At 58.1% G+C, this 21,437-nt stretch overlaps 2 protein-coding genes across 9 annotated transcripts; one reads left to right on the top strand and one right to left on the bottom strand.

The window, feature by feature from the left end:
- The first annotated feature begins 7,442 nt into the window (after positions 1–7,442).
- On the top strand, positions 7,443–16,323 carry HMGA1 (high mobility group AT-hook 1). Of its 6 annotated transcripts, XM_010818062.4 has the most exons (8): positions 7,477–7,535; positions 7,800–7,922; positions 10,501–10,594; positions 11,001–11,142; positions 12,897–12,980; positions 13,601–13,651; positions 13,733–13,892; positions 14,958–16,323. In XM_010818062.4, the coding sequence occupies exons 4-8, from the start codon at positions 11,041–11,043 to the stop codon at positions 15,089–15,091; spliced, it is 531 nt and encodes a 176-aa protein (XP_010816364.1). In that variant the 5' UTR covers positions 7,477–7,535; positions 7,800–7,922; positions 10,501–10,594; positions 11,001–11,040; the 3' UTR covers positions 15,092–16,323. The 6 variants fall into 6 exon arrangements, with proteins under 6 accessions (NP_001069991.1, XP_010816364.1, XP_005223325.1 ...); XM_005223268.5 differs by lacking the exon at positions 13,733–13,892; XM_010818061.4 differs by lacking the exon at positions 10,501–10,594.
- A 119-nt stretch (positions 16,324–16,442) lies between these two features.
- SMIM29 (small integral membrane protein 29) lies at positions 16,443–19,175 on the bottom strand. Of its 3 annotated transcripts, none has more exons than XM_024983361.2 (5): positions 18,973–19,175; positions 17,660–17,843; positions 17,444–17,469; positions 17,056–17,161; positions 16,443–16,894 (listed from the first exon to the last, which is right to left on the bottom strand). In XM_024983361.2, the coding sequence occupies exons 2-5, from the start codon at positions 17,768–17,770 to the stop codon at positions 16,829–16,831; spliced, it is 309 nt and encodes a 102-aa protein (XP_024839129.1). In that variant the 5' UTR covers positions 17,771–17,843; positions 18,973–19,175; the 3' UTR covers positions 16,443–16,828.
- Positions 19,176–21,437: the final 2,262 nt, after the last annotated feature.

Genomic DNA, 21,437 nt, shown 5'->3' on the forward strand with positions numbered 1-21,437 from the left:
CGTGCTCCACCCCGCGTGCTCCGCCCCGCCCGCGGCCCCTTTCGCTCTCATTCATCCGTCCATTCACCAAACTTCTTCCGAGCCAAGGCCCCCTCGGCCTGGGGCGAGCTTCGCGGGGCGCAGGAGAACCAAACAAAGCCCTGGAGGATCCCAGCGAATCCCGGGGCTGGGGTTGGCTCTTCCCCCCACCCCAGCCCACCTCCTCCTCAGCCCGGGCCTCCGCCCTTCGACCTCCACCCTGCTTTCCTTTCCCGGTCGACTCAGGCCCTTGGTCCGCTGGTCTGAGTCCCGCGCAGCGTCCCATGCGCTTATGGTTCAGGCAGGCAGCAGCTCCTCCTGGGCATGCGCAGTATGCCCCCCCCCACCCCAGGGCCACACTCTCAACCCCAAGAAAAGTTGGGGGTGAGGGTTCAAAGTGGCCTGGAGGGGACAAAGCACTGTCTCCCTGGACACCTCTCCCCACTCAGCAGCGTTCCCCCGCAAAGACGGAATGAACCCGGCAGGACTCCTTCAACCCCAGACCTCCCGCGGGAGGGAGCCTCCCCGCTGCTAGTTATGGAGAACAGTCACTTTTGAAGGTCCAGGGGTCAGTGTTCCCTTCACTGGGCTCAGAACACATCCCCACCTGAAAAGCAGGCAAGAAATAGAGACAAGAGAAACAGAAGTCAAAGACCACAGGAGACTCCTGAAACCTTAGAGCCTGTTCCAGAAGCATGACATGGGCGGGAACAGGTGGCTGAAGCCATAGGATGTGAGTTCTCAGGTCCACGGCTGGTTAAGGAGCTGAAGAGGACGACCTACCCCCGGGGCGGTGGAGACAAACCCATTCCAGGGCCTCAAATACTTGTCCAGCCCACAGAGAAGGGAGTCAGGCCTGCCCTTGCTGCTCTAACACTTCCTTCCACCAGCTCAGTGCACAGGGCTTTCACAGGCTGCACGACTTTAAAGTGTGTGTTTTCAGTCATTCCTGAGTGGGAGGTGGCAGCATGTTTGGGGGCATTTTACCTGCAGGGCTGCCTGCACTGGACATTCTCAGAAAGTACCTTAGACCAAAGGGAAGCTATTTTGCTCCAGGTAAGGTAAACCTTACCCTCTCCCAGAGCCCAGGCCGCTGAGCTGCACCACTGCCCAGTCACCAACAAGCAACCCAGCCAGTCTGCCCAGCCACAAGGCCAAGATGGTTGTCAGGTAGCTGGCAGCTCCTGATTAAACCTGAGACCAAAGGGAAAAAAAAGAAATCAATTTCCCACGATTGGTGGCAAACTATGAAATCCGAAGGTGATTTCCACTAGAAATGAGTCTGGGCTCAGATCCCGTGATGATGATGTAGCAACATTAACCTACTCACAAAAACCAGGTGTCTCTGTAAGGTGGAGAAGCCCTGTCTTACTCCCTTTGCGCCATTGTATCACTCCCATGATGACTTGCTGGGCTCCTTGTCCTCTTCTTTGCCTTGGAGTTTGATGACAGATTCCTAAACTGCTGGCCTGTGGTTTGGCCTCTAATCTATTCTTCATTCAACACAGTTTTTGAGCCTGAATACTGAGCTAGGCCCTGGGGATACCCAGTGAACACAAAAGATAAAATTCCCTGCCTTCATTGTGCTGGCCTTGCAGTGGTATGAACTGACAGTAAATGCAATACATATCACTTTTATTGATAATAGTTCAATAGAAAAGGTAATTAGATAGCATGTTAGAAACTGGTAAGTGTTACAGGGGAGAAAAAAAATGGGAGAAAAAAACATGGTAAAGTGGGTGAGGGGTTGCTGGGGGAGATGTGCAATTTTAAATAGCATGGACAAGTAATATTGAACAGAGACCCCTGAGGCACTGAGGGGTCAGGCCTTGAGGATGTCTAGCAGAAGAGCATGTCAGACGGAGGGAGTGGCAAGTGCAAAGGTCCTGAGGTGACCTCATGCCTGGCAGGTCTGGGAACAATTGAGGAGGCTTGTGTGGCTGAAACAGAACCACAGGTAGGAGATGAGAGGCACAGGGGTGTGGATGCAGGTAAAAGATTGCAGGGCCTTCATGAGGACTTTGTTTTCACTGTGTTAGACAGGAGCCCCTGGAGGATTTGAGCAGAGAAGGGACATGCCTTACATTTTAGGCAGAAAGGTTTAATATTCAATGCTGGGAATTAGGTGTTTACAAAATCATTGGAAGAACTGGAGGAGCCAGCCCTGGGCTGAGTCTCCCAGAACAATACAAACTGAACTGCCTGCCTCTGTCCTGATTGGGGGATGGGGGTAGGAAATCAGGAGGCCCCACCTGAATGGCTGAGCTCTGATCCAGGGCAGAAGGCCCCTCTGCCACTACCCCTGCCTTTGACCTCACAAAGCTGGTGACTGGAAGCCGGATGCGAGGCTGAAAACCCCACATCACATCTCCACAACCCACACAGCAAGACTCCCCTCCCTTTCGTTCCTCCTTTCCAATTTCACTTTTTCAAAAGGGAACCTAATTCACATCCCAAACTGTAGCTTCAAAGGAATGTGAGAAGGGATGCTGAATGCCAGTTCACCGTGTATGTCAGAGCCCGAAGCCCATCTTATAGCAGATGCCCTTCTCCCTCCCACACCTGGTTCCAAGGCCTCCTGGAATGCTCCACCCACTCTGGGCCCCTGTCCTGTGTTCCCCATCACAGCGGGTACCACACTGATGAAGCCATGTACTTGTCTGTCTCCCCAACTCATTCAAAGTAAACCACTTGAGGACAGGGAATGTAGCTACCTTGTTCAAGGCCACATCTCCTATCTGGCCAGGCTGAGAGAAGGTAGCAAGCCTATTCAGTTTGGGAGAAAAGCAGTGGAGAGGAAAGTGGCAGAGTTCCAAGCTATTTAACCTCCCCAGCCTTGGTTTTAACACCTGTAGAATGAGGGCACTAGCATTGCTGAACTGGTAGGGGGTTGAGGGCTCTGAGAGAACGTAAATGTTTAGTATTTTCTCATCAGCTCCCCCTTTTCCTTAGGGTTTTTCCCAAGGCTGGAGAGGAGCTGGGCTTCCCTGGGCTCTGGCCCTGAAGTAGGCAGCTGATGAAGTTCATGGTGTCCTGGGGCCATGCAGGGTGGGCTGCTGGCTGAGGGCAAGGGGCAGAGAGGTGCCTGTCTCCTGGGCCCTCCTATTCATTGGAGAGTTTTTCCCTTGAAAGCTGGAAGCAGAAAAGGCCCTCCTCCCACTCTGGGCCTGCCAGGCTTCCTGGCAGCAGAGCCTGTGGTCAGCAGGGCCTGGAGACCGGATCCTGCCAGATGACCAGATGTACTAGTAGCTGGGTGACTCTCCAGGAGAGTGGTCACTGTGCACTAGAGTGACCCGGTATCAGGCTTATCCAGGCCAATCCTGTTGATATGGTCGAGGTCAACCCCAGTTGAAACGGGCCAGGTCAGGTTCACGCCCCTAGTAGAGTCACAACTATTAATAGTACCTCCTTTTGCTCTTAAGTGCTCTGCTTGTCTCTTAATAGCTGAGCATACATATCCTATGATCCAGGAATTCCTGTCTTAGGTGTGTACCCAACAGAAGTTTGCACATCTATTCACCAAGACATACGCTAGAACATTCACAATAGCACTACTTGTAATAGCCCCAAACCAGAAACTATCCAGATGTCCTTCAACAAGAGTGGATATCTAAACTGTGGTACATTCACATCATGTAACTTAGCAGCAGTGATAATGAACTTTCTGCAGCCACAAGTGCAATAACATGAATGAATCTCAAATTGTTGAGTAAAGGAAACCAGGAACACCTAACATATGATTTCTTCCATACAGTACACCTGGAAGGTGAAACCAAAGGATTCTAATATAAGTTGGGACTGTGACAAGAGGGAGCTGGAGATTTCTCTTTCTTTATCTGGGTGCTGGGGACACAAGGGTGCTCACTTTATGAAAATATATTGAGCTGAATAAAGAATTTGTGCATTTTCTGTATGTACAGTTTTCATCAGGAAAAGGTTTACTTTAAAAAGTATCCTGGTTTAAACAATAGTAATTCCTGTTCCTCCTCTGCCCACCTCCTCCCATCTATCTTCCTTGGAGGGCTGGACACACACATGATCATCAACATCACATCTCATCTCCATGCCTTTTGGAAAATCTCCACAGACCCAGTCACTAAATGGAATGATCACACCTGTCTTCTCCTCTACTCTCCTAAGAGCTGCAGTTGACGCAGAAGCAAGAGGTAAAGTGAAAGTCGTTCAGTCGAGTGCAACTCTTTGTGACTCCAGGCCAGAACAGTGGAGCGGGTAGCCTTTCCCTTCTCCAGGAATATATTGACTGCAGAGACAAACTAAGCCATGAATACCGAGAGGATACTAAGAGACCCCCCAACCTACCAAAACCCCTATATTTCCAAGCCACAACTGAGAGGTCACCAGGCCCTGCTACTCAGTGAGGCAAGGAAAGAACTAACATTTGTCAGGAAGAATTTCAACAGCCCAAGTGGAAATGAGCTTAACCTTCAGCCGTCCTGAAAAATAAAGTTGACCCGAATTCCCCATTCTCTGGACATTTTTGTTGGGTTCACTGAAGTTCATTGGGTGCCCTTGTGAAAACTGTATAATCTAACTCGGATGGTAAGAAAATGCTTCCTGTGGGGAAGACTGGTTCTGCTATGACCAATTCCCTTGGGACGCCTACTTCAGGCCTTGACCAAAGAGGTGGATGCCCCAGGCCTAGAATAGCTCCCTCTCCCAGCCTGCTCCCCACGGCCCTCCACCTACTAAATCTCATCAAAGCCTGCCAAAGCCCATCTCCTCCAGGCTTCTCTGGCACCTACCCTCTAACCCCTCAGCTCCCATCCTTCTTCCTGTTGCACCTATTAAGTGTCTCTTTAAGCACCTAACCCCCTAATTCAGGTTTCAAGAATGCAGGAAACATTTTTTGTTCATTGTTTTACCCTAAAAGTTTGGACAAGTTCCTGGTACACAGTAGGCCTTCAATAAATATAGAATGAATGATTGAATGCTTTCTCCTCACAGCACCTCTGGGATTGTGTTCCTCTAGATGTCTCTGCCCAGGAAATTCGCTGTGGCAAGGACTATGACTTGTCTTATTCATCTTTATCCCTGTCACTCATCCTTCTACTTAATAACTACTTATTGAAAAAGGAAAGAAAGTTAGTCAATTTGGGGCATGTGCAATCCAGAAAGAATGGAGGTGGGGGTCAGTGGGTAGAGTTATTTGGATTTCAAGGGTGTGGGTAATCCCGGAGAGGAACAAACTACTATATTTGCCTACAAATTTATTTATGCCTGCCTCCTTTCAGAGGGTTTGAGGTGGCTTACAAAAACACAGACATAATACAAGGTAACAAGTCGGTGAAGTCAGGATGAGGAGGAAATAAGAGTAGGAAAAATAAGATCAAGTCAGCTCGTTTAGAAGTGGGCCAAAAAGTTGGCCAAGTTTTCCCACAGCCCTGTCGAGGTGGAAGGCTCTCTTCCTTTTCCCCACCTCCCTCCCTTTCAGGGGCCACCACTGGCCGCCCAGGCCAGGGAGAGCGGCCCCGAGGTTAGCGCGCCGAGGGGAGGGGCCTGGAAGGGCGGCTAGCCTGGGAGCTCGGGCCTAGAAGCCTGGGCTGCCTTATGGGCCGGGGCAGACCGGCTCTGGGGGGGCTCTCCCAGGCCCAGGCGTGGGCGCCCGGGTGGCCGGCAGGGGCCTGTGACCCAGGCGGGTAGGGTAAGGGCTGAAGGCTCGCTCTTCCACTCAACGCTGCAGAAGTTCTCGAGCTGGCAACTCAAGGCCCTCCAGCCAAATGGACTCGCGGCCTACTAAGCGCTGGCTTGGCGGGCCGGGCACAAAGACGGAAGGAGCGGCGCGCCTTCCACCCCGCCCCACCCCCACCCCCGCGCCACACAAAGGGGCAGGCCGCCCCTCCCCCAGCCTCGCCCTCGCCTTCCCCCTCCACCCTCCTCTCCCTCAGGCCGCCCTTCGGTGACTTCCTCTCCCCTCCCGGGGCAGCCCGGGGACTTCTCAGGGACAGCCTTTCACCTGGGCGCTGGGCGGGCGCGCGGAGGGAGGCCTCCCGGCCCGTTCCCCGCCCGGGCCCGCGCCCTCCTCCCTAAGCCCGCTCCATTGGCCCCAGCGCCTTCCCGCCCTGGCGTCCCCGCCCCCACCCGGCCGAGCACGTGCTGCCCCCGGCCCGGCCCGGCCCTGCCCCCCACCCCCACCGGAAACATTCCTGAGACATTCCTGAAACGAGGAGGCCCGGCCCCTCCGGTTCCCCACCCCGCCTCCACTCTGGGCGCAGGATTTTCCAGGCGTCCCCCCACCCTCCAGCGCCGGTTTGCCCCCTGAGGAGGGGGCCGAGCCGGGGCCTCCGCCGACCGGGGAGGAAGAAGGGGAGCACAGAGAAACATGAGTCACAGCCGTGTGTCACTGGGCCGCACTGCGAGTCCCTGCATCACGGGGAGATGGGGAAGGCCGCCTCGGGGACCAGGGGCGGGGAGGTGCGCCCGAGAAGGCCCCGGGCCCGGCCTGCAGGGCGCGCCCCTGACAGCGCCCTTTCTTCCCCCACCGCCCTCTGCGCCATCTTCCCGCTTGGGCTGCCTTCTCGTTCGCGCAGTAGGTCTTTGTGGCTCCAGGCGTGGCGAGGTACATCGTGCGCAGACTCATTCCTTGCCTTCAGAGTGCTTCCAGGCGACCACCGGGTCACGTTTTATTAAAAAAAAAAAAAAAGTCACAGCGGAAGGGGCCAGGGCACCCAGTGGGACCGTTGGTCTCCACAACACCATCCGGGTCACTTAAAAGGAACGAGCCCTCCCCTCAGGTTTACCTGAAGAGGAGCCAATCGTTTGCCTCGCGTGGAGACCGCACCTTGATTATGGTTCACTCGGGCCCATTAAATCTAAACTCTGGATCTCACAAGTTTCACGTTCGAGTTTCACAAGACCTTATATTTCACCAGTCAGCCACACACGGCTGGCACCGAAATGCACACGCAGACACCTGTCCACCCAGGGGAAACTCTAAGGAGCCGCGTTATCTAGGCGGAGAGGACGACGGGTAGGCCGCAGGACTCTCCAACCCGCGTCCGCGCAGACCCCCGCAGGCACCGGCGCCCGCGCACATTCACGCGCCCGTGGGCGCCAGGCCTAACGCCCGGAAGGCCCCAGAGGCGTCTCTCCCGCGGGCCCACTCCACGCAGAGAGGACGCCCGCCCCCTGGGAAGAGCTTCCTGGTGACCCCTCTCAGCAGCTCCCCACGTCTGCCGGCCGGGGACTGCGGGGAGGGGGCCGCGGCCTCTGGGCCCCGACCCGGCCCCCCTGCGCGCCCGCCCCCAGACGCCCGTCTCCGCAAGACCCTCGCCGTCGTCAGCACCCACCCGCGCGGCGGCGGCGGCGGGCGGCCGCCCTTTTAAATCCCCAGGCTCATTTGCATGTCCCCGCCCCCCAGTGACACGGCTGGCGCGGGCGGGCCCGTCCCCCCTGCCCCTGGGTCGCTCTTTTTAAGCTCCCCTGAGCCGGGGCTGCGCTCCTCTAATTGGGACTCCGAGCCCGGGCTATTTCTGGCCCTGGCGCGGCTCCAAGAAGGCGTGAGTTCGCGGCCCCTCCGGTGGCTCCTTTTTTTTTTTTTTTTAAATATCTATCATTTAAATAAATTATTTATTTATTGAGGCCGCGCACGGGCCGTGCCTAGCTTCCTGCCCCTCGCCATCCTTCGGGGGAGGTGGAATATTTTTGTGCCCCCCCCCCCTCCCCGGCCTGGATGTGACATATAAATACCCCGCGGGGGCCAGGGCGGCGAGCACGCGGCGGCGGCGGCCTCTGAGCGCTTCTGCTCTCTCTCCCGGTTTCAGATCCGCATTTGCTACCAGCGGCGGCGGCGGCGGCGGCGGCGGAGCCAGGCCGGTCCTCAGCGCCCAACACCGTCGCTCCCGGCAGCTCGGAGAGCGCACCGCAGGCCGGCAGCCGAGCTCGCGGTGAGTCCGTCCCGGGGCCGGCGGCGTAGGGGGGCGCCCGCGCCGCGGCCGCACGCCGCCCCCTCCTGCAAGCCGCCCCGGGGCTGCAGCGCGCGCCTCCGGCTTTATTCCCAGGCCGGGGCTGCGCGAGCCGCCGGCAGGGGAGGGCCGCGCAGCGCGGGGGGCGGGCGGCGGGGCCCGCGGCACGGGGAGGGCGCCCGCACCCCTGCCCCCGCGCCGCGGGCGCCGTGCGGGGGGCGGGGACCCGGGAGAAGCGCGCGGTGGGGGAGGGGGCGCGCGGCTGCGGCGAGCGCGAGTCGTGCACCCGGCGGCTCTCGGTGCACCTCGCGCGGCCGCCGCTCCCGCCCGAGCCCGAGCCCGAGCCCGATCCCGGGCCTGTGCCGTGGGGGCGGGGAGAGGGGCAGGCTGGGGCGCGGCGGGAGAGCCCGGGGCCGGGCGGCCCCGCAGCCTGGGGAAGTTCTCTAAGTGGGGGGTGGGATGGGCGGGAACCCCGCAATTCGGCCTGAACTCCAGGCTTGGCCTTTTATCCCGGCGCTCGCTCCGCAGCCGAGGCCGACTCTCTGGCCTGGGTTTGGGGCTTCACCCCGACCCCACCTCTGGCCCGGCCTGCGCCTCTTCAGCCCCCGGGGCCCGGCCTGCCCTCCGCCCCCACAAACTGGTTTCTCTGCTTTGCTGGGCTCTGTTGGAACTAGTCCCTTTGACTCCCCGTTTCATTTTTTTTTTAACTGGGGCTTTTATTTTGCGGGGAGGGCGCGGAGGGAGGCGGCTTTCTTCCTCTCCCCCGCGCGCGCCAGGTTTCCTGCCCCAAGGCGGGCTTGGGTGCCCCCTCTGGCAGGAAGTGGGGCCGGGTGCACCCTCGTGGCGGTGCATGCGGTCGGAGGGCACCGGTTTCCCGCGCCTGCACCCGCGGCCTGCGCCCCTCCCCCCGCGCGCTCCGGCCCCTCGTCCCTCCGGCCGACCTGCAACGGCCGGGCGCAGACACTTGCAGAGTCACCCAGGGCCCGGGTCTGGAGTAGGGGCGACAGGGGCTTTACCAGCCCCCAGGCGGGTAAGGAAACTGGCGGGCGAGAAGGGTCGCCAGGAACCCACTCCAACTAGCTCTGTGACCTTGGGCACCTCATCAGCCCTTCCTCTAGGCCACTTTTTGGGAGGAGATGAGGCAGCCCCATGGTGATTTCCTAGAGTCATGGCCACGGGTTGCCTTAGCGTTTGTGGAGCCCACATTGTATGGAGGGGACAAGTCTGAGGCCCGAAGGGGCTTATTACCGACCATAGGATTGAAGTTGGGCCTCAAACGTGGCTTCTCCAAGCCAGGCCTCCCTGATGTTCAGAAACAGGTGGAAGAGACAAGCATTTGTTGGTCTCACCAGAGAGGGCCTCAGGCCTTAATTCAGTTCATGGAGGCCTGGATCTGTGGTGAGGGTGAGCGGGTTAAAGGGTCCCCAGCAGCAAGAAGTGGGGGAAATACCAGAGGCACTCAACAGGGTCCCCAGGCAGGCTAGGCTGGGCCTTCTGGGATTAGGGGCTGGCTTCGCCCAACTAGAACCCCCTCTTGGAGGGGGCCTCCAGCAAACCTCATGTGAGGTCAGCGCTCATTTAGCTGATTAATTTTGATGTTTAGTTTTGAAGGGGGATCTGTGGTGTAATGTAAGATTCTAATCACTGCCTGTAATTACAGAGCAGGCCAAGCCACTAATGATGGAGCAGGATAAATCACCAACCACCTTGTTTAAAAGGGTCTTCAAGTCTGAAATATTATGAAATGGAATAATTACCAGACGAAGTCTCGCCGTCTGGAGCATTTCAATACTTGAGGATCAGGGGCCTCAGGCCCCTCTTAACAATCACAAGTTTGCAAAACAACAGGCTTTCCTCTCTGGGTTAAAATTGGAAATAGTCTGAATCTGAAAAAGGAGAGTCTTTTTCAAATGTTCTAGTTCTCATTTTGATTGGAATGAACCTTTCAGTTGTTTAAGTATTTTTAATTTTTACCTGGTTTGATTCTTGCTGCAGTCTGCGGACGAAGGCAAGACAGGTGGAGCATCATTACTCCCCTTTTATAGGTTGAGGGGCTTTTCTGGAAGTGGAGACACTTGGGCCCACCCTTTGCCAAGGGCAGCCTCCCAGGACAAATCTCTGTCTGTAACTTGGGGATAATAACTGGGAGGATAGGAATGGGGGCTCTTTCTCAGCCTCTGGAAGAGACTCCCAAATACAGGTGCATGTGCCCCTTGTAGCGGGTGGTTTTACATGAATTCTGTATTTGTAGGACTGATTAAGTCCAAACAGTCCTCTTGGGAATATGCTAGAAAAGGACCAGGGCGCTTTGAGGATCAGCCCTCCTAGGGCTTCAGGGGGTCAGCTAGTGTCTTCTCCCTCTCAGTTGGAGAAGTCCCTGCCCCTCATGAGAGGAGGCATCAAAGAGAAGGATCCTGTCTGACTCCAGGTGGGTGGGAGTGGGCTGGGGTAAGAGGAGACTCCCCTTTCAGCTTTGGGTGATTTCTTTTCCTCCCCACACCTCACCCAGTGTGGTTTTAGCCCCCATTTCCCAAATTGTTCGCATCTTTGACCCTCCAAGGTTTAACCCAGGGAGAGGGAAGCAGAGAGAACCGCTGGGGCCCTGGGCAGTGCTGTGGACAAGGTGGCCCAGGGACTGATGGCATGGCTGCCAGGTAGATGTGCAGGGCTCATTCCCTGCTTACCTCTCCTCCCTTGTTCCCCCGAGAGCTACCCAGGCTTGGCTTGCTTTTAAAAGAGAAGGGGCGGCACAGTGGAGGGGAGGGCCCTGGCAGTCTGAGGACCATCTTGCCCACACCTCAGCCAGGGTGACCTCACCCACGGCCAGGTCTGGGCTGGCTGCACTCTTGAGTGGGGGTGGCAGGGCAACAAAGAGCCCTTCTGAGCAGGAGATAAGGCTCTGATTAGAGCCAACGGCCCAGCCCCGCCCTGCAGCCTGCACGCCAGGCTGGATGTGGAGTCTTGGGGGTCCCTGGGAGCAGGCAGTTTCCCGCTGGGCGTTTCTCGGGTGGGAGTGGTGAGGGTTTGGAGGTGGCTAACACTTTTCCTGCCTCCCTGCAGCCCAGCCGTGGCTCCTCGCCTGCTCTGCTGACGAGGGAAGATGAGCGAGTCGAGCTCGAAGTCCAGCCAGCCCCTGGCCTCCAAGCAGGAGAAGGACGGCGCTGAGAAGCGCGGGCGGGGCCGGCCTCGCAAGCAGCCTCCGGTGAGCCCTGGGGCCACGCTGGCAGGAGGCAGCTGGCTGTCCAGACCTTTGCCTCGGTTTACCTCTTGGGGCTAGGGATCATGGCAGGTGAAAACAGGACTGGCAGGGTGCGGCATCATTCCTACACATGTGTGCGCTCCCCACACACGCGTCCCTGGTGCCCGAGAGGAGTGTGGTCCAAGGGAGCGCTGAACCTGAGTTCAAGCCAGAAGTGAGCCTGTAGTCATGCAGGCCAGAGCGTACACTGGTAAACCACTCACCCTTTATCTCCAGTCCATTGTGGACCAGCGTATTGAAGTATGGTGGCTCAGTGGTAAAGAATCTGCCTGCCAAGCAGGAGACGCAAGATTGATCCCTGGGTCAGGAAGATCCCCTGGAGGAGGAAATGGCAACCCACTCCAGTATTCTTGCCCGGGAAATCCCATGGACAGAGGAGCCTGGTGGGCTACCGTCCGTGGAGTCGTAAAAGCGTTGGATGTGACTTGGCGACTAAACAACAAAGATGAATTGTAGAAACGTGAACGTTCACATATGTAAGCCCAGCAGTACGCGTGGCGGCGCTCTGGTGACTTACTTAATACTTACTGTCCGTTTCTGTAGTTCTCCATCCCAGGGCAGGGGCCAGCACCTGTTCGTGGGCTTCCTTGAGTGACCCTGCATTGGGCTTTGGCTGGTTCTGTAAAAGCCCAGAAAGTTTAAAACATTGGGGAGTTGGTGGCAGAGTGACTCAGAGCCCTGGTTCCGGGTACCCCAGGGAGCTTGGCCAGTCAGGCTGTGTGGGCCACCTGTTACCTGGTGGAGACCTTGGTTTCTCTCTTGAGAGGCAGCTGTCCCCACATGAGGGTGCAGCTGTGGGTGAAGCCCCGTTCCTTCCCTTTCCTGGGGGAGAGAAGGGGAAAGGAACCGAAGCTGATCCTTATCCACCAGGCCCCAGGCACGCCTCCCCACCCCCATTGGGGATCTCTGTACTCGCTCTTTAGGCGCCGTGAGGAGTCTCACGGGCGGTGGAATTCATCTGCCTCTTTCAGAGCCCTGTTCACGTGTGGAGAAGTCATCCCCTTAGTCCGATTCCTTTGGCTTCCCCCTGCCGGCTGTGGGCATGTTGGTGAGGGGTGTCAGAAGGGGTGTGGGGTTACTGCGCGATGAACGGGCAGCCGCCCTGGGAAACACCACTGATGTGCCTTTACTGCCCGTCTTCTGTGCATTATGTAGCAGCTTTTTATTCTGTCTCTGAAAATTAAAGTTTCAGTGGCCCAAATGGCAGGGGTCTCGGTAACTGGAGGGAGTCTGGTTTGCAGGTAGAGCCGGAGGCTCCCTCTAGGGGAAGGGGCATCCTTTCCCCTCTTCTGCATCCCTGCCTTCTGGCGGAGGTATGGGTGGGGTGGGCAGTGATCATAGCCCAGTGCTGGGAGACTTGTCCTGTCTTCATTCAGCGTCTGGCCCAAGATCTGAGAGCTGATCAGAGGCCGAGCTGGAGTATGGACAGCTGTCTCGTGTCTTTCTGCCTCCACGACACCCTTCCCAGAGGCCTTCTGGTGTCTTGTCATTTTGCTGTTGCAGAGAAGCTAAGGGAAAGGCTTTGCAAAAGAATGTCAGGTGGAGAACCTGGATCCCAAGGGTTACCTGCCATGGTTCCTGTGGATTCTGGAGTGGGGCTGCGCAGACCACTGCTGGGCTGGGGCAGAGGGCTCTGTCCTGAAAGGGGGCAGGGCAGGTGGCTTCTGTGTCTCTGACTGTCTCATCTGTCTTTGCAGAAGGAGCCCAGTGAAGTGCCAACACCTAAGAGACCTCGGGGCCGACCGAAGGGGAGCAAAAACAAGGGTGCCGCCAAGACCCGGGTGAGGCTTGCAGGGGGCCCTCTGCCCTGACAGCAGCCATGGGAGGCCTGGTCTGTCCTCATTTTCTGCACCTGCTTCTGGCACATGGGTGGTGATGGGCCTGTGCCCATGGAGGCGAGGGGGGCGTTGACTGAGGTCTCACTTCTGGGCCTTGGCCTGCCCAGGACAGTGGGGAAGTCAGGTGTCCAGCAGGTTTCCTGGTCTGGAGAGGCAAGCTGGGAGGGAGGAGCAAGGGGGCAGCTCCGTCCAGGGCTGAGACTGTCACCTTCTCTTCGGGAGGTCCCCTGGCTCCTGCAGGAATGAGGGGGGAGGCCAGATTCATAGTGGCATCAGCCTTTCAGAGAAGTTGTTTTGTTTTTTATTTTATTTTTTCTAAAACACGACTCATATCCTCTTGAGTCATGGGTGGAGGAGGGAGTTGGGGGGCGTGTGTGTATGTTGGGGTGGGGGGGGGGCGGTGTGGCTGGCCAGTCATCACCAGCTGGACTCGGGTGGGCCCGCCGGGGTGGGAGTCCCGGGCCGCCCCTCCCTGCTGTCCCTCACCATCTGGGACACTGGTCATTGGGTGGGCACCGTCAGGGACATTTTTGACTTAGTGGATCTTTTCTCTGACCATCTAGAAAACCACCACAACTCCAGGGAGAAAACCAAGGGGCAGACCCAAAAAACTGGTAGGTGACTGCGGCAGAGGCAGCTTGGTTCTTCTGGGGAGACTGTTAAAGACAGTGATGCTCCTTCCTGTGTGCCCACAGAGGGAGACGGCTCTCCTGACCTGCAGGGCCAGCCATGGTGGGACTTCACATTTTCACCCAGGCCTAGGGAGGGGAAAGGATTTGTCCAGGGCGCCCGGACTCCTGGCACTCAGCCCAGGGCTTCTGAAGAGCTGTGTCCATGAGAAGTGCAGGGTCCCAGGTACAAACCAGGCCAGACTCCCTGCCCTGCCTTACTGGGGGTGTTCTTATCTTTTCCTTCCCCTGCTTCTGGTTCAGAGTCAGAACTTCTAGGGTGGACCTTGAGGTCATATGGTAGTGTCTCCCCCCCGCCCCCCATTGTAGTAATGAAGAAGAAGAAGGGAGGTTTAAGCAGCAGCAGTAGAGGATCTCAACTCTGGGAGGGGGTGGGACATAGCCTGTTGGGTGGGAGCTGAGGGGCGCTGCCCTGTGGACGCCGCTCCTCACGTGGGGGCCCCACCCCCTTCTGGGCCCCCAGACAGCTGGGAGCGGTGGCTGGCGGGCTGAGCCCAGAGATCTTCCGGGGCGCCGCTGCAGCTGGGGCCCCTGCAACCTGTCCTCCCCACGGCTCGTTCCTCGAGCTGTGTGAGCTGAGCCACCACCGGCTGAGGGGGGCTTGGGGTGCTGGCAGGGCCCCAAGAGTGAGTAACAGGAAACGGGTTGTTTTGGAGTTTGTGCCTGGCACGGGGGCCCTGTGTGGTGTCCCGACATTCCCGCCCAGTGAGTGAGCCCCGGCCGGCGCACACTTCCCCTCGCTCCCCGCCCTGGCCTGGGGTCAGCCCGCGGCCGTGGCCCCTCCACCGCCCAGCAGCTGCCCCTGCGGGCTGCTGAGGCCACCTGGTACCCCCCGTGGAGGGGGCTCACAGCCTCCAGCCACCCCTGCCCTCCCCTTTTCCTTTCCCTGGCTGCCGTCTCCCACCCCAGGACCAGTCACTTCCTTGCCAGCTTGAGCCCAGGGGTGCCCTGTGCTCTGCCAGGAGCCCCCTGCCTCTGGGGGCTGCGGGGCCTGGCTGTGTGTGAGAGCAGCGTGTGTGTGGTTTTTTTTCCCTCCCTTTAAATTCTTCCTTTTTATGAATGAAACTGGGCCGTGGAGGTTGCTGAGTCACCCACACACTCAGCCCTGACTCATCCCCCTTCTGGAGAGGCCGGGTGTGCAGAGCTGGGGGTGGTGAGCTTGGCCTCTGGGGGCGGCAGCAGAGGAGGGGGCGGGCCTGGCATTCTCTTGATGGCCCTGCCTACCCTGCAGGAGAAGGAGGAAGAGGAGGGCATCTCGCAGGAGTCCTCAGAGGAAGAGCAGTGACCGCCGCCTGCTCCCTCCCGAGGAGCAGTTTCCTTCTGGGACTGGACAGCTCCGCTCTGCTCCCGCCGCCCCCCCCCTAGGCCCTCCCTGCCCCCTACCTGCGCCCTCCCCGCCACACTACACCGCACACCAGCCACCACAGGGTCCCTGGGCCCGAATGGGGAGCCGCTCCCTTTGATTTCAGGTCCCAGCGACCCCTCACCCACCCGCCACACCCGCCGTCCCGGACAAAGCTGACTTCCACTTAGCCGCTCCCAGGCTGCCGCACCCCTGCTCCCTGTGTGGTGGGGGCCTTGCTGGCTGGGCTCTCGGTTTGGGGATCCCCTCTGCCTCTCCCCTCTGGCTTCCCGTTAAGGGGCCTGGGAGGGCTCCCCTGGCCTTAAAAGGGGCCCAAGCCCCATCTCATGCTCTCATTCGGACATGCCCCACGCCACTGTACTAGCCGCAGCAGGTGCGGCCACTGGAGAGGGGCGACTGCCCCGAGATGCCCCCCACCACCCCCAATCGACCTGTGTCTCACCGAGGGGTGGCTCACCCCCCTCTCCTTCCCGCCTTGCCTTGTCCCCACACTAGGTGGGGCCACCCTCTTGGGGGCTCAGGAAGGAAGGTAGGAATGTAAGTCCTCTCCCAGCTCTAGGCAGGCTCCAGCCCACCTTGCCCTCACCCTGGAATCCCATTGCAATGATGGAAAGCATCCCCTTTATCCAGGTGAGGCCCAGGAGGCCTGGGCTCCCTGCAGCAGCCACTTTCGAGAGCTGGAGCCACTCCCCGCCCCTGTCTGCTTCCGCTCCAGGCCTCAGTTTCCCCTCTTCCCTTCCCTCGGGGCACTAATAACCAGGAGCTAGTCTCGCCCACTCCCACCCTTCTGCTCCTCCCCAACCCCCAAGGTTCTGGTTCCATCTTTCCTCTGTTCACAAACTACCTCTGGACAGTCGTGTTGTTTTTTGTTATGTGTTTTGTTCTTAGACATCCGTCGCTGCTGCTGCTACCAGCGCCAAATGTCCATCCTCATTGCCTCCTGTTCTGCCCACGTCCCCCTCCTCCAAGAAGCCCTTAGGGGAAGGGGCCTGGAGCAAAGCAGGCTGGGTACCAACTCCCCCAGTCCCAGGGAAGGTGGGGTCCTGCCCCTAGGATGCTGCAGCAGAGTGAGGGTGGGGAGGGGGGGGCCCGTGTTGACTGTCAGGTGTAGGGGCCACCTTCTCCACCTGTTCTGTCAGGGAGGAGGTAGCCATTATTTGTCCCAGCCTGGGGCTCCCCTCTGGTTTCCTATTTGCAGTTACTTGAATAAAAAAATATCCTTTTCTGGACTGTCTTTTCTGTGGTGGTGCCTAGAACAGAGGTTAGAAACCAAGGATCTCTAGTGAGTGAGTGAAAAAGAAAAAGCACAGGGAAGGTAACGTAAGCCGGTCTTGATGAAGTCAACTACACCCCTAGCCACAAAACATTTTATTTACAAAATATATATACTGAATATACATTAGGCCCTGTCACCATGGGAACAGCTCCAAAGCTAAGTCTGGGAGGGCTAGAGAAGGGTGCCCATGGAAGGGCAAAGCCCCACCTGGTAATCCCAGCCACCCTTTCACCCCAGGAAGAAACATTCTCATTAGTTCCTGGGAGTGGCTAGTAGGTAGGCTCATCCCACAAAGGACTGAAAGCCTAGGAGGGAGTGAGGAGGTGGGTCCAGTGGAGGCTGGCGGCTCTGCCGGGCTTAGGAGCCAGGCTGGGGGGAAGGATGCTGGGGGAGCAGCAGGCTGCAGGGCCCTGGCCGATCAGGACCCGGTGGTTCGGGGAGGGGCAGGGTTAGGGGGCTCAGGTCACGTCTTGACATCCAACAAGGGCATCCGCTTGTGCTGGTAGCCACTCTGCCAGCCGTGGACCACCTGTAGCAGGGGAGAGCGGGCCACAGCACAGCTTGCAGGGAGGCACCTGACTGGCCCCAGCCCAAATGGGGAAGGCTGAGGGTGGAAGCAGGTTCTGGCTTCAGGGCTGTGAGGAGAGCAGGCCCATCCCTGCTGGTTCTCTGTCCCCCCAGAGTGCTCACCTTGGGGTCCCCCACATCCGACAGCAGCTCCTGCTCGGCCTCGTGCAGCTCCTCGGCAGGGTCATAGCTGTACATGGGGAGCAGGTGATGGCGAAGCCGGTCCACCCTGGAGGGCAAGGGGGTGTTCAGCCACGGCACCCCACACCTCCCTGCAGACATCTGACTCCACTGTTTCCCCCAGCGGGGCACCTCCAGTGGGTGCCTTTCAGGGTCCTAGAGCTCTAAGGACACGTGTCTGGATAGGAAAAACCTAACGCGTGCGGGGAATTTCAGGTTGGTCTTCTGAATGCCTGAAGGGCATCTTACGTGTATGCTGGGGTCTCAGATCCTGTGGGAAGAACTTTTAAGCAGAATGCAGGTGGGGAGCACTCAGGACAGGGACACTCACCGTTTTCTCTTCTGGATGTACATCACCTGTAATAGGGAAACAGCACTGTGGAGGCGGCTGATCCCAGGATGGCCCACGGGGGACAGGGACCCACCTCCACACCCTCCTCTCCCGAGACAGCAGGACAGTGAGATGCTGTGTACAGGCTGGTCCAGGCCCACTCGCCCCTGCCTTAGCAAGAGTGTGGGGGTGTGTGTACGTGTGGAGGCTTCTTACCACAGCCACCACCACCCCGACCAGGGTGATGAGGAAGAAGGGTCCCAACACATAGCCCACCATGGAGTCGCTGTTGGCCTGCGGGGCATTGGGCACTGTGGTGTTACTCATGACATCGGCAGCTGGAGGGCCCTGTAGTCAGCATGGGCAGTACCGCCTCGGGAGGGTGCCTCCCCCGGGCTCCCTGAAGAGGGGGAAAGTGAAAGTGAAGGTGAAAGTTGCTCAGTCATGTCCGACTCTTTCGGAGCCCATGGACTGTATATAGTCCATGGAATTCTCCAGGCCAGAATACTGGAGTGGGTAGCCTTTCCCTTCTCCAGGGGATCTTCCCAACCCAGGGACTGAACCCAGGTCTCCCGCATTGTAGGCGGATTCTTTACCAACTGAGCTATGAGGGAAATCTGAAGAGGAAGGAGGAGGTTGTCAATTCCACCCAGGGTGACAGCCAGGCTCTGGATCCCTCCCCAAGATAGTAATAATACATGAAAACTTAAGGTCAGGTCCTGGAAAAGGGAGGGAGGGGGTCTTCCAGGTCAGTGTGCTGGGCTGAGCCCTCCAGTGACTCTCAGCAAATCCTGGGGTTTACCCAGGGGCACCAAGGGGAGGCCAGACCCAGGGCCTGAGTGCTGCCCAGGGTGGGGCTCTCACCCAGGTGCTGGTGCTGGCCAAACATTTGCAGATACTAGTTACTGAGGGAAGGTTAGGTGGAGGTCCCCAGCTCCCGCCCCCTCTTCCTAGAGCACTGGGCTACCAGAAGCTATCCAGTGAAGCAAAATGGAGAGATTAGGTTAAAATAAGGGGTCCTCACTGCAGCCAAGGGGTGAGGGAGGAGCATCTGGAGGACCCCCCTCGATCTTGGTCCAGTGCCCACACTTCAGGCTATAGGTCGCAGGCCTTCGTTGTCCCTGGTGTCACTCCAGACATAGAACCTGGGCACCGTCTCCCGCATTGGTCTTGTGCTAGAGTGGACACCAGTGGGCAGGGCTGGGCTGCATCTGCGAGGTGATGTCACCTCCCCCTGGTCCTCACTCGGGGCTCCGCCCGGGTCCTCCCCTCCTAGCCTGGCATGACAGGCGGAAGTGGAGAGGGTCAGCTCCCATGACAGATGCAAGGAGACTCTTCACGGGTGGCTGCACGCAGACGCTCCGAGGTCTGTGACCCCGGTTCGCCTGGGTTTCCATCAGAGGTTAAGGGCTGAGCCGCCTGTCTCGGTGCCCATGGGGGCTCCGGACTCGCCCAGTCGCACGCCTGTCCCGTGGTCGAGGGGACATTCCGAGGTAGGGAGGTTGACAGGCCGTCCTTAGGATGCGCACCAGCAAGGGAGAGCGAGGGGTAGTTCCCACGGCGCTGGGAGGCTCAGGCCAGGGAAGGAGAACGTGAGGGGGGCGCAGAGCGACCCGAGTATCCTGAAATCCCGACACCCCAGGCGTGGACCTGTACCGGCGCTCTGCAGCCCATGCAACCCGGCCATGCCTTACCTCCCGCCGCTGCAGCCCGGAAAGGAACGCCCTCGGTTGGCTCCCAGGCCCCGGAAGAGCCAGTAGGCGCGTGATCAAAGGACCCGGGGAAACGGGCGGGGCCGCGGTATCGGGGTGCAGCCAATCCGATGGCCGCAGGCAGCCGGCCCGGAGACTGCCGGAGCCGCCAATCCGGAGGCGGATACAGCCGGGGCTGCAGCGCCCACGCCGCGGCGGCAGGGGGCAGCCGCGGGCTGCGCGGCGGCTCGGGGCGGGGCGCGGCTTCCCGGCGTCCCGCGGGGCGTCCCCGGGGCAGCAGTGCTCCGGAGCTCGCGTGTGGGGTCTGGGCCTGGCGTGCGCCCCTCGCCCCGCTGGTCGGAGCCGGGCCCCGCTCTAACGTGCATCGCAGGCCCCGTGGGGCCTCCGTTAATGTCTGTGGAGCCCCCTAGGCCTCCTCGCACGCAGCGTGACTGCCCGTCTGTGCTGTGCTCGGGGTGTGTAGGCGGGCCTAGAATAGCCCTTGCCTGGCCTCGGACCTCGCACCCAGCCACCCTCCCTCCCTACGCCTTACTTACTCTTCGTGTTGGTGAAACAGGCTGCTGCAGGCAGCAAACGATGGCACGAGTGGAGCCTAGCACATAACATGCCCTGAATTTTAATTTTCCCTGTTAACCTCTTTCCGGTTTTCTGGGGCACACACACACACACACACAAACCGCACCAGTGGTGTGAAGTCCCTCTGCATCACAATAGGTTTGCCAAGTAGGTTAAGATTGGGTCGAAGCTTCCGTGGGCTGATCATTAAAATGTGACACACTTAATTGGGGAAATTTGAGTAAGATCGGTGGATTTTAGCAATGTCAGTATCCTAATGGTGATGTTATAGTTTTGCAAAAGTTAGCATTGGGGGAAGCTAGGACAAGTGTAGAACGGCTCTATCTCCGTTATTTCTTACAACCGTAGGTAAACCTACAGTTGCCTCTCCCTCATCAGAATCACATGCAATTGGTAAAACTCCAGATTGGCAGGTAATGGAAAACACCTGAGAACGTAAAGGTGGTGGCAGCTGAGCCAGGTTGAAATCCTCCGGGTCCTCAGGTGCTCCTGAAGATACAAGGGCCGTGTGCCTCACCCTATTCTTTCTTTGACAGTCAGAGGATGCACACGGGGTCTTAGTTCCTCCACCAGTGATGGAACCTGTGCCGCTGGCTGTGGAAGCACAGAGTCCTAAGCACTGGACTGCCAGGGAATTTCCTGGGTCACCCTGTTCTTGCCAGGGACGGCCAATGGCCCAGATGTGGTTGAGCCACTTGGTCTGGTCAGGCCTCAGTCTTCCCAAGTCCTTCCAGAAGGTTAGATGAGAGCAGATCTGGTGCAGAGATGACCCAATTAGGAACCAGAAGACAGGTGGAAGCTCGCCTCTTGCCTCCAGATACCACCATCTGACTGATGGAGAATCAGATAAAGGGAAAGGAATGAGAGAAAAGCTTGGGTCTGGAACCTCCAGGCAGATTTCCTGGTACTCTCTGGGTTTTGGGTCTGGAGAGTAGGGAGACTGCTCATCAGGCTTCTGTTAGGAGGGCAGAGGGAGGAGGCCTCCCCCACCTTACAGGGAAGTAGGGATCAGGCAGTAGGTTTTAGAGCCCAGGGGCCCTTGGCTGCCCACACACTCAACCTTTGTTCCCATTCCCATTCCACATCTTGAGAGTCTAACGGTCCTAGGAGCAGGCCGAGTGGTTGCATTGGCTAGGCTCGTGTGTGGAAAGGCATGGGGTCTTTATTCCTAGGACAGAACACCCTTCCAAGGTAGGCAGGGCAGGTGGGATGACCTGAGTTTACAAAGGAGCAAGCTGAGGTTCTGAGTGGTGTGATGACTTCCCAAGGCCCTTGGTGTGATCAGCAAGGGGAAGGCAGAATGGGCCCCGATGGGTGGGCCCTCTTCCTGGACAGCTCTGTGCTGGCAGCTGCTCTGGGATTGTGTTTGAGGTCTGGTTTGTTCCTGTGATGAGACGAACTGTGGTAGGTTAAATCCATATAATGTAAACCATAAAATAATAGAGTTAATAAGCCAACAAAACAGATAAAATACAATTAAAAATTCTCAAGTAATCCAAAAGAAGGTAGAAAGAGAGCAAAGGGTAACAAAGAACAGATGAGAGAACCAGAAAACAAAGAGGATGATAAAATGAAGCCTAACTCTGTCAATCACAGTAAAGGTGAATGGTCTCAACAGCCTGGTCAAGGGACTTCCCTGGTGATCCAGTGATTAAAACGCCCCGCTTCCGCCCCAGGGGACACGAGTTCGACCCCTGGTCAAGGAA

The sequence above is a fragment of the Bos taurus genome, chromosome 23 (genome assembly GCF_002263795.3).
Source record: "Bos taurus isolate L1 Dominette 01449 registration number 42190680 breed Hereford chromosome 23, ARS-UCD2.0, whole genome shotgun sequence".
NCBI lineage: Eukaryota > Metazoa > Chordata > Mammalia > Artiodactyla > Bovidae > Bos > Bos taurus.